Source organism: Nanorana parkeri, unplaced genomic scaffold, assembly GCF_000935625.1.
Source record: "Nanorana parkeri isolate BGI_ZX_2015 unplaced genomic scaffold, ASM93562v1 scaffold130, whole genome shotgun sequence".
Classification (NCBI taxonomy): domain Eukaryota; kingdom Metazoa; phylum Chordata; class Amphibia; order Anura; family Dicroglossidae; genus Nanorana; species Nanorana parkeri.
This window is the reverse complement of record NW_017306398.1, coordinates 346,548-358,655: the sequence shown is the minus strand read 5'-3', so window position 1 is coordinate 358,655 and position 12,108 is coordinate 346,548. Positions and strand designations below refer to the sequence as shown.

General features: G+C 44.7%; 1 protein-coding gene across 1 annotated transcript in view; it reads left to right on the top strand.

Moving 5' to 3' along the window:
* Nucleotides 1-200: 200 nt before the first annotated feature.
* The window catches only part of LOC108784855 (transient receptor potential cation channel subfamily V member 6-like), a 19,698-nt gene continuing 7,790 nt past the window's right edge, over nucleotides 201-12,108 (top strand). Inside the window, exons 1-9 of the mRNA XM_018553797.1 lie at nucleotides 201-292; nucleotides 2,011-2,108; nucleotides 4,052-4,174; nucleotides 6,166-6,306; nucleotides 6,705-6,803; nucleotides 7,715-7,887; nucleotides 8,967-9,110; nucleotides 9,754-9,966; nucleotides 11,273-11,359. Coding sequence (XP_018409299.1) covers nucleotides 201-292; nucleotides 2,011-2,108; nucleotides 4,052-4,174; nucleotides 6,166-6,306; nucleotides 6,705-6,803; nucleotides 7,715-7,887; nucleotides 8,967-9,110; nucleotides 9,754-9,966; nucleotides 11,273-11,359 — 1,170 coding nt within the window. The remainder of the gene's footprint in view (nucleotides 293-2,010; nucleotides 2,109-4,051; nucleotides 4,175-6,165; nucleotides 6,307-6,704; nucleotides 6,804-7,714; nucleotides 7,888-8,966; nucleotides 9,111-9,753; nucleotides 9,967-11,272; nucleotides 11,360-12,108) is intronic.

Here is a 12,108-nt window from a genome sequence, read left to right as displayed (position 1 = left end):
AACCTCAGCAGAGGAACAGGTCTGGCGAGGCTGGGGGCTGGAGGTGTTCAGGTGAGACGTCGGACAGCTGAAAGGAATAAGAAACTGAGAAAACAGCTAGAACGTCTACTGCTATGCCTTTCGCTACTCGTTCCTTTTTATGCCAAGACTCAGCAATGTAATGCCACTTGGGTTGGTTGACTCTGGATGACACATAGAAGATGCTACATCAGGTGACACAGGGCATCAGGACATGGACTATGAACCGTCAGCTGCTGGATGAGGAGAGGATAGAGCTGGTCCAGTGGAAGAGGTACAGTAATGGGAATATTCCCTGGCTCATCAATGTGTCCTACAAGATTCAACTTCCCATCTCATAATGTATAGGGCTTGTTTGAAGAGAGGATGACATTTGTCTTGAATTACAGGGAGGAGAGATTTTAGATTTGAACCGGTGTCCCAGGAATGGTTTGTCTTGTGATGGATTTTCCCAGCAAGAACATTCTGTAGGTCATGATTAAAGAGACACTGTCACTTGGCCCGTTCAGGTTTAAAATTGTCATCCCTTAATGCTTTCTTGCTACAATAGAGCCCTTGCTCCGTTGCTCTAACAGAGCAGGGCTTCAAGGTATAGGGGAGCATGTGAACCCCCCAATGTGACAGTGGGCTCAGCCCTGAGTGGCCAATCCACACTTGAACATTGGAAGGGGACAATGACATTGTCCAACCAGTTAAACTCTGGCACTAGAGTTTACCTGGTCTGACACCAGGTAAACTCTGACACAACCCATGGTGGACTTCTGCAGTGGTTAGGTGGCAAAGAAGGGTGGATCATTGAGTATACCTTGCTTGCAGGGGTGGTTATCCGAAGACACTGTCCCTTTAAACCCGCTCCCTTAAATCTAATGTAAACTTTAACATATTATTGTCATTTCAATTTTTTTTTTTAACCTTTTTTAAATCGGCAGATTTTATTAAAAAATAATCCCCGATGATCCCCCTATGAAGGCCTTTGTCCTGGTTCCTCCTGTTATGAGGTGTTTCCAAGAACCACCCGCAGTCCTTACGGTGTGCAACCTTCCAATGGTGGTGGTACTCTGGTGATCACACGGATGGCGCCGTGCAATGCTCGGAATAGTCTCTACAGGTCACCGGCACACACACACAGATGAATTTACCATCTCTTAGACATTGAAAAATGTCACAACATGTCATTAGAAGCTGAAGCTAATGTTTTCGGGACCTCGCAGGGACCCTTCATCAGAGCGACATAGTCGCTATGCCGCTCTGATGAAGGGTCCCTACGAGGTCCCGAAACTCTAGCTCCAGATTCTAATGACATGTCGTGACATTTCTCAATAAACATATCTAAGAGATATTAAATTAATCTGTGTGTGTGTGACGGTGACCTGTTATGAGGTGACAACTTGTTCCAGATTGTGCTCCAGCATGGTCCTCACGTATACCGCAGGTCAGTGCATTGTACGTGATGATTTCATCGATTTCATCGAACAGCCCTTACTAGACAGAGCTGTGCTGCATGGCAGAACTGTGTGCCGCTAAAAAGGGAAGTTGTCCTTTAAAGGAGAACTTTGAGGTGAGTGCTTTTCACTCACCTCATAGTTCTAGCCGACCTGTGACAATGAGACTGTCACAGGTCGGTTCAGTAGATCGGGAGGTGAGCAAACACATACCGACGTTCGCTCACCTCTTGATCCTGTCACGGCTCTCTGCCATGACAGGGGAGGGGCTGGATTTCCCCCTCCCCGCAGCTGGGTGGATCCAGACATAATTGTACTGAGCCTAGGGTGACGGGAGGACGCTGCTTTGTGTCCTCCCGTTACCCTAAGGAGAACTATGGGGAAAAGCCTTAACCCCATAGATCTCCTTTAAGTATTTCATTTGACATATATATTAAGTTCTAATATTGTGATAAATGGTTTAAATAATTCTTCTATAAACGGCCCACAATGACATTTTAGCTCCTCTCTCTTTTCTTTCATTGGGGTACCAATGTACTTTTCTGTTAAGGATTCACGAAGTTCCGCTTCTGCGTGCCGCCAAAGAAAATGATATCCGACTACTCAAAGAGCTTCTGGAAGATGAAAAATTTGACCCTTTCCAAAGAGGTGAGTGACAAGATTCTAGGCGGGTGAGTAAGGAGCAGAAGATGCATGAGGCTTGTCTTAAAGCAAGTTGGAGAAGGATAAAGTTCCCTGGAATAGAAGAAGGCTTATACTCACCTCTACAGCAGTCCATGTGTCCTTCCTCCCCTCCATTCCAGGTTGTCAGGGTCTACAAAGCTAGGTTCACACCTAGGCGATTGAGCCGATGAGCGGTTTTTACGCAATTTTGCTTTGAAAACGCAGTTTTCAGTTCGTAGAGATGTCTATGGGACCACAACCACTTCGATAAGTGCAAAATACCCTGTTGGTCTTGTCAGATATTCATAGCCGTCCATTGGCCAAAAATTCAGAGCCCTCCATTGGCCATCTGCACATTCCCTGTGTTGTCTCAAAGATCCCTCCAATTTTTCACTATTTTTTTTATTTTGTAGAGATCTGGAAGTGGTTGAGCAGTTTAGCAGAAGTCATTGGGCAGTGTTGACACCACTCAGTCCACTATAATGCTGTGTTTTGTCACGCCACAACAGGACTTAAAAACTGAGGACACTTTTTGGGCAGATCTGCGGTTAATTTTCCATAGTTGCAGGGTCTTTAAACAGATAAAAGGAGGTAAATGTGCATGTATTGCAGACGTGCACTGCATATTTTTTTTTTTAACATTGCCCAGACATACACTTCAAAGAGGTATTAAATCCCACTGATGGTGCTCAGGGTTTGTTGCCATAATGTGCACAAATGCACCGCATATATTCGGCTGCAATGTCCCCTATTTGGCATGTCTTCTTCTGGGTCCGGCGCCTTCAGCCATCTTGGTCAGCTGGCCCGGGTGACGTAACTCCCACGCATGCGCACTGGACTTAATTCATCCCAGTGCCTGGTAGGTGCTGGGATTGAACATTGGGGGGGGCACATGTGCGGCTGGGTGTAAATTCACACTAGGGTTGCCACCTTTACTTCAAGCGAAACCTGAACACACTAGCGACACCCGGACATTTTTTTTTTTGGAGAGAATAAGCCGTGGGATGTTCATATGTAAATAGCGCCACCCGTTTATATGTAAATGTCACAGTTGAGACTATTTTCAGTGCAGGGCCATTAGCCCCTATCTTAATGTTGGCTGTCCCTGTCTGCTTGACATCATGTGTTCCGGTCTCAGCTGCCATGAAACCCGGACACGGCATTCAAATCCTGGACTGTCCTGGTGAATCCTGGACAGGTGGCAACCCTAATTCACACAAAACATTGCTGACAGATAAGACTTTTTTTGGGGGGGAGGAGACCTACCCAATCTCTTCTACATATAAACCCTACATATAAACCTGCCTGCCGGCAATGTTTTGCTGACTTGGGTTTACTTCCACTTTAAAGTGAACCTGTGTTTCACCCATTTAGGCAAACAAAAGGTTTTACGTGATAACAGCCCCGTCCTCCCAGCACTGGAACAACGATTATGTGTAGAGCGCCATAAACAAGATCAGCTGTTAGAAGTCTGTTTACTACAACCACATGAGATAAAAGCTTATTGCTTTGCTAGTTGCTGTATTAACTACTTCAACTCTGGCACCTGCATAGCTCTCATAGACGAGAAGAATTTTCGTGGTCTACTGACTCGGCACTTTCGTGTATGAAGAGTTTCTGCGCCCATTCAAGTAACATAGCATTTGTGAGGTCAGGTACCAATGTTGGATAAGAAGACCTGGCTCTCAATTGGCATTCCATTTCAGCCCAAGGGTATTCAGTAGGGTTGAGGTCAGGGCTCTTTGTAGGGTTGCCACCTGTCCAGGACTCACCTGGACAGTCCGGGCTTTGAATGCTGTGCCCGGGTTTCATGGCATCTTTTATCATATATAATAATAGTCAAAAATGCCGATCTACACAGTAGCACATATATTCATCTATATAGAGGCCACATATTTATTTCAGAATATATATTTTTGTGCACACAGGTGCTGAGGGAGAAACGGCTTTACATGTGGCAGTCCAGCATGAGAACCTGGAGGCTGTGGAAGTTCTACTAGATGAGGCACCTGAACTGATTAACCAGCCCATGAACTCCAACCTCTACCGCGGTAAGCTGCAGAAGGGAATTTTCCAGGGGGTTTGACTGTTCCAAGGAAATTCTAGATTCATGTAAGTCTCCAGATTAGATCTCCCGCACTGAACAGAGACCCTCATTCTTAAAGCTGAATTGTGGCCCCCTTGAAATGAGACCCTCTTGTCTTACAAGATTCTAGATCAAATAATAAATGAAAAGGAGAAATTTGATCTTTAAAGATTGTCTCCTGTGATTTCTAGCTGCTAGCTTTAGATTTTAGTGTTATCAGTATGGGGATGGGAAGCACTGGACTCAATTTGTCACACCCATGGCATGCAATGATATTGATGTAGTGGCTTGTGCCGGAATTACACATACTAGCATCCATTTAGTCAGTTCCATTGGCAGGTCATATAGCTGCATAAAGGGTGTAGTCTGTAGACTGGTCCTAAAGAAGTTTCAGGGAATAGTCTAAAAACTGGTCTTAGAGCTGTATAGGTGGAGGGTGTGATCCAAAGATTGATCCTGCATCTGTATAAGGGGCTGGTCTGTAGACCAGTCCTACATCTGTATAAGAGGGTTGCCTGTAGACTGATCCTGCATCTGTATAAAAGGGTGGCCTGTAGACTAGTCCTGCATCTGTATAAAGGCGTGGTCTGTAGACTGGTCCTACATCTGTATAAAAGGGAGGCCAGTAGACTGGTCTTACATCCGTATAAAAGGGGCTGGCCTATAGACTGATCCTGCATCTGTATAAGAGGGTGGTCTGTAGACTGGTCCTAAAGATGTTTCAGTGAATAGTCTGAAAACTGGTCTTAGAGCTGTATAGGTGGAGGGTGTGATCCAAAGATTGGTCCTGCATCTGTATAAAGGGCTGGCCTGTAGACTAGTCCTGCATATGTATAAAAGCGTGGTCTGTAGACTGGTCCTACATCTGTATAATGGGCTGGGCTGTAGACTAGTCCTACATCTGTATAAAAGGGTGGCCTGTAGACCAGTCCTACATCTGTATACAGGGCTGGTCTGTAGACTGGCCCTGCATCCGTATAAAGGCCTGGTCTGTAGACTGGTCCTACGTCTGTATAAAAGGATGGCCTGTAGACTGATCCTCCATCTGTATAAAGGGCTGGTCTGTAGACTAGTCCTGCATATGTATAAAAGCGTGGTCTGTAGACTGGTCCTACATCTGTACAAAAGGGTGGCCTGTAGACTGGTTCTACATATGCATAATGGGCTGTCCTGGCCTGCATCTGTATAAAAAGGTGCCCTGTAGACTAGTCCTACATCTGTATAAGGGGGTGGTCTGTAGACTGGTCCTGCATCCGTATAAAGGTGTGGTCTGTAGACTGGTCCTACATCTGTATAAAAGGGTGGCCTGTAGACTGTTCCTACATCTGTATAAAAGGGTGGCCTGTAGACTGATCCTCCATCTGTATAAAAGGGTGGTCTGTAGACTGGTCCTGCATCTGTATAAGGGGCTGGTCTGTAGACTGGTCCTGCATCTGTATAAGGGGCTGGTCTGTAGACTGGTCCTGCATCTGTATAAGAGGGTGGCCTGTAGACTAGTCCTGCCTCTGTATAAAAGGTGGGCCTGTAGACTAGTCCTGCCTCTGTATAAAAGGGTGACCTTTAGACTGGTACTGCATCTGTATAAGGGGCTGGTCTGTAGGCTGGTCCTGCATCTGAACAAGAGGGTGGCCTGTAGACTGTGATAGTGCCTGCACATAGTCTCCCACCAGGCATGTATCTTAATTGGTGTTGGAGCTTAGACAGAGGGATGATTCCTGCAGTGCGGAAAGTTGGCCAATGGGGAGTGGTATACATTCCTGGGGGGGGGTGGGGGGGGGCTATGTGCACACACTGAATGGGAAAAGTGACTGTATCTCTTTAAGTTAAAGGCTGAATCAGGTTCTCCTGCAGCAACACAGACAGTTCTTATGTCAGAAACCTTAATGAACAGGGTCCATTGTTTAATGAAAGATAATGTACAGTATTATTATTATATGTCTTAAATTTCCTGTTCAGGTCAGACAGCCTTACACATTGCTGCCGTCAACCAGAACGTGAACCTGGTTGTAACTCTGATCCGCAGAGGCGCTGATGTCAAATCTCCACGGGCTACCGGGAGTTTCTTTGCCCTGAACCCCAAAAATCTCTTTTATTTTGGTGAGTTTCTGATCAGGTGATCAATATAATTTATACTTGCTGTTTAAAAAAGGAACTTTGCAGTGTAGCGGTTCTCAAACCTTTCTCTTCGTGCTCCCTCCCTCCCCTTTTGGAAGGAATTGAACTTTCATTTTCCCCCATCCCGCCTGTACAAATTTTAAGATCAGTACTGCCACTAGATGGAGTGGAAGAGCACCATCTACTGGCAGCAGTGCCATGTGAATGGTATTTGCCCAGCTATACACTGGGTGGAAATTTAATCAGCCCCCAAGTATCAAGTAGTAGGTCAATTAGCCAGTCAGTGTTGAATTTATACTTTTTGTCTAATGTGCGTTCACTAAGTCAATCAGCCAACCAATCACTATGGAATTATAACTTTTGAATAATGTGCTTTTCAGGTGAACATATCCTGACCTTTGCTGCTTGTGTAGGTGACACAGAAATTGTCAAACTGCTTCTAGACAATGGAGCTGATCTGTGGGCTCAGGACTGTTGGGGTGAGTACGTCTTTCTTTTAAAGTCCAACTCTTGGTTATTATTTATAATAATATTGTCCTTTAGCAATGAAAAAAAATTACTGGCTGCAATACTCACCACTTCTCCAGCGCTGTGGATCTTCACCACCACAAAATGTCCTCTGGGTTGAGTGATGCCAGTAGGACATACTGTGACTGCAAGGTGTCAAAGAGCCGCCCCTGAAGAGGCATCACCACTGTACCCTACACTCACAGTGCATTGGTGCAGGAATGACAAAATCAGCTGAGATAGCATCTGAATCAATGAGGACCGACCTCGAGAATACCTCACAAGGTTACTGAGAACGTACTTCTTGACCAATGCCTGTGCTGTGTAATGTGCTCAGTCTATGCATTCTGGGTTACTCATTACACCCTGTATTAAAGCCCATCTCTGGGCTCAGCCTCACAGTCGTCCCTGTCGCCTCTTTTCCTGCAGGGACCCCCCAATTTATGTTTTGCCTTTTTTTTTTTATACTTACCTTTTTTGATGTCAATAGGCCAGTGATGCTCTGGGTGTTTTTCATCTCTGAATCTGCAATGGTCTGGGGCAGTCCTCTGATAAGCAAAGATCAGCAGCACTGATGTGATGACCCACTCAATACAATATGAATGAACAATATGGCCCCCAGTGCCCATTCAGTCATTGTATTACCTCAGTCTTTTGGGTTGAATGACTCTGGGGGGGCATCGTTCAACATCTTGTGGAGGACATCTTGTGAAGAAAAGTGGAACTGAAGGGAAATGTTTGATTGAAGGTGCGTATTGCAGCCTGAGCTTCTTTTTTATTTTTACCCTGCCTGGAAAACCTGCCTTTGAAATAAAAAAAAATCTAGACTTCATATGTCTACATGTCTACTAAAACAAAACATATTATATCATAACATCAACAGGTAACACGGCTCTGCACGTTCTCGTTCTACAACCCAATAAAAGTCTTTCGTGTCAGATGTTTGACTTCCTGTTATCCCAGGATCGCGAGCCTCATGTGAAGCTTCTGCATGAGATTGCCAACAGACAGGGACTCACTCCGCTGAAACTATCGGCAGTTGAAGGAAACGTGGTGGTGGGTAAATACTCCATTTTAAAACAGTTCAGGACCTGTATTGTGGTCGCTGTGCCCAAAAAAGGCAAGCAAGAGGACAAAGAACTTGTCACAAAGAACTGCCTGAAGCTGATTTCCCTATTACTGACCTACCATGCCTCGTTCTGCAAATATTCTTGTCGCCATTTGTTCAGACAATAAAAGTTTTTTTGGACTCTTGAGATGATTACCTGGAGATATTTTATATTCTTCAACCACATTGTACTGCATTGGGTCACTGTGGATGGGTGTCCTTTTGGCAGAGAAGCAGGGCTTTGTTTTCCCCATGGGGCCAGGGCTACCCAACCCCTCTACCCCTGTTAACTGGTGATCTGAGGACTGACTGGTGGGGGAATATTCAAGTAGCAGCATAAGGGTTGGAAGAAGCACAGATCCACAGAATAAATGAAGTAAAGGCAGGGAGATCCTCTGGTACAGCATCCTCTCCAGCAAGGAGAACTGTTCTCCTTGCTGGAGAGGATGCTGTAGCATAATAGTTAGTGAGACCAGCAGCCAGAGGCTGCAGTGCCTTAGATAGACAGCTATAAGGCTGTAGGCACAGGAATGCCAATGTATCCTCACAGACCAGGAAGTGCTCTGTTATACAGTATTTTAGGAGGTAGAAAAAAGGTAGAAATGTCAGGGTACTGCTAAAGCACAATTACCATCTCTATATGTTCCTTATAACAAATCCTGGCTTTTTTGAGTTTAGATTCACTTTAGGCAGCTAGTTTTCTAGTGGTAAATTATTGCTAAGGATGGACTCAGATGAAGTAATCAATGGTTTTCTACCTTCAGTTCAGGAGGCTTGGGATACATGGTGGCAGGCCACAACTACAGTAGATAACTTAGGCTATGTCATCAGGCTGTTTGTTCTTTGGATAGTGGGAAAGAGTTAAAAAAAATGCTGGGTTATTATGCTTCTCTGTGACCTCCACAGTGAAGTAATTTTCCCTCTGTGACCCCCAATGGATGCTCTAACCCTTCCCTGCTCTGTCCAGAACAGAAAGGAATGTTTTTGCTGGAGTTGGGTTTTAATGGTGGACATATGTTTTTGGCAGATGTTCCAGCACTTGATTCAGAGGAAACGCCAAACACAATGGACATTTGGCCCAGTTACCACTGTGCTGTATGACATGTCAGAGTTGGATACATGGGAAGGACAATCCATATTGGAGTTAATTGCATCATCAAACAAGAGTCAGGTGAGTTATAACATTTATAATTCAATACATTTGGTCTGTACAAGAACAATTAAGCGTCAAAGTAGACATTCCTGTTTTAATAAATTTACTTTTCACAGATTTACTGCATCATATTTAGGGATGCACCGATATATCGGCCGCCGAAACATATCGGACGAAAATGGCACTTTTGTCTAAATGCCGAAAATGCCCTTTTCCTGCCGATACATCGGCGCTGCTCTGTGTCCCAGCGGGGAGGAAAGAAACTGTGATAGCCAGCCGAGCGCTGCGGGAGAAGAGCGCTGTGAGCAGCCGGTGTCTCTCCTCCCACACCGCTCAGCCTCCTATCACAGTCCGGCAGATCGGTGTAAAAAATTTAAACGTTTATAAAAAATAAATAAAAATTAAATATAAAAAAAATGAAAACATTTAAATAAAAAACATTTTCGGTTTCGGCCTGACAATGTTTTTTATTTCAGTTTCGTTTCGGTTTCGAAAGTTCCATTTCGGTGCACCTCTAATAATATTGTAAGGAGTCGACAGCCATAAAGATTACCAAATGCACCAAATCCAGGGCTCAGGGTGTACACAACCAAAAGTTGCTCAATTTGTTACAGAGTTTTTGATCCAATCAGTAAGAAATCAGTATTTTTTTCTTTTCAAGGCTCACAAAATATTAAACATTTCCCCTATGAAAGAGTTGTTACAGAAGAAGTGGCAGAAAACTGGACGGCCATACATATGGATCTTGGCCATAGTCTATATGTTATATATGGTCTGTGTGTCCCTCTGCTGTGCCAACCGACCAATCAAACCCCGGGAAGACAACGTCACTGATCCTATGGACATCACCTTGTATGTCCAGAAAACCCTGCAGGTGAGACAAGCCGGATAGCGCCATCTGCATGTTCTGCATGAAAATCATTGACCTACATGAACAATGTGCATAATTGTTTATGTAAAACTTACTTTCTGTGCTCTACTGTTAAGGGGACTACAGAACACCCTCCCTACTGCATTTTTATAACATAATGGAGAGTTGAGCATTGGCAAAAAGCACGGAAAGTTAGCTTAAAAGATTTCTGGCAGGGTCAACGATTATTTGCTGTACTCTTCGAACATATTTTTTTGCAGTTTTTTGAACAAAACTCTTTGAATGGTATATTTAGCAGAACAAACAGTAGTAAAGAAGACACGTTAATTAATAGGACTTTAATAGGCTTCTTGTTTAAAGCTACAAAGGTGGTCCAGAGGAGCACAAGGAAGTCCAGGCTCAAAGAGAGAATGATCTTTCTCTCCTTGGGTGACGTTCTGAACTATGGCAACTAAATGGGCAATCCCTGTGATGTGCTTGGTTATCAGGTGTTATAATAAAAGGAAGTATACTTACACGGGTAAGCCCAGGTGGCAAGCCACCCGTTCTTCCTTATAGCATGGACTTTTTGGGTTATGGGGTCTGCCGTGCACCTTCCAATGCCTGGTGTGATCTAGTAAGTGGTTCTGTGTCGACAGGCCATGGACTTGTATCGATGAGCAAATGTAGCTTGCTTTCAGGTGCATGCTGCTTTAATTCAGTTTGAGATGCTTCTGAGACCATTTAGAGTTAATTGACAGGTGCAGTTGACCTCCTTCTGATCTGCTTCAAGCTGCTTTTGCATTAATATTGACTTGTATGGGGAGAAAAGCAGTTCTGATGCAAACATAGGACCTTCATAACAGAACCTTAGAGAAACAGGTTAATGTAAAAACCTGAACTAGTGTGCAAGGCAAACAAGCCAAATTGAATTCTAGAAACAACCATCAAAGATATTATGTCAGATCTCCCAGTGCATTTCTAGCTTCCCTTATTAACCTATCTATTAGCTGTAGTGTTGCTTTAGACAGTCAAAGCATGATGGAGTCCTAATTTCCTGAATGGAATGGGTAAATGATTGCAAAGTTCAACTACATCACAATGACACCTTTTGTTACAGCCATGTGAAACAGGGTAAAGACACAGGCAGCTATAGTAGGGTGAACCCACTGGATTCTTCCAGATACAATAATAGCTGATCCAACACAACGGTGCCCATCCAATGCTAAAGTTGGTCTCGAGTTGTTTTGTTTTCTTGTGAAACTGCATACAGATACAATAGCACTGGTTGTGCTTTCTTACCATTACCCTATTTTCTTCCACAACGCAGGAAGCGTATGTCACCCCAGCAGACCACCTGAGACTGATCGGTGAGATAATATCTGTGATCGGTGCATGTGCCCTTTTGCTGACTGAGGTGAGATTGCAGAATTCACACTAATGAATTTGCACTCGCTGCTGTAAGAGTATAGCCTAATATTAAGAGGTTATTGATAGCTGCTGTGTACATACATGAGAAGTAGAGAAATTTAGAGTTAGGTACAGATGGTACAGAGGGGACACTGGAGGGAAAGGAGAAGGGATGGTACAGGGGGACACTGAAGGGGAAGGAAAGGTGATGGTACATGGGGACACTGGAAAGGGAAGGAAGGGCAATGGTACGGAGAGGAGAGTGGAGGGGAAAGAGCCACAATAGTACAGGGGCCACTGGAGGAAAAGGAGGGGTGATGGTACAGGGAGACACTGGAAGGGAAGGCAAGGCAATGGCATAGAGGGGACACTATAGGGAATGCAGAGGTGATGGTACAGTGGGAACACTGGGGTAAAGGAGTGGTGATGGTACAGGGGGATGGTGAAGGGGAAAGAAAAGGGTTGGCATGGAGGGGATACTAGAAGGAAAAGAAAGGTGATGGTACAGGGGGGGACACTGGAGGGGAAGGAGAGGCGATGGCACAGAGGTGACACTAGAGGGAAAGGAAAGGTGATGGTGCAGGGAGGATGCTGGAGGGAAAAGAGACTCCACGTTACAGAGGGGGGCACTGGAGGGAAAGGGGAGGAGATAGTACATAGGAATACTGGCTGTAAAAGTGAGGTTACAGTACAGAGGGATGCTGGAGAGAAAGAGAGGAGATGGAGAGGAGAAGGAGAAGAGGCTGTGGGGGGGGG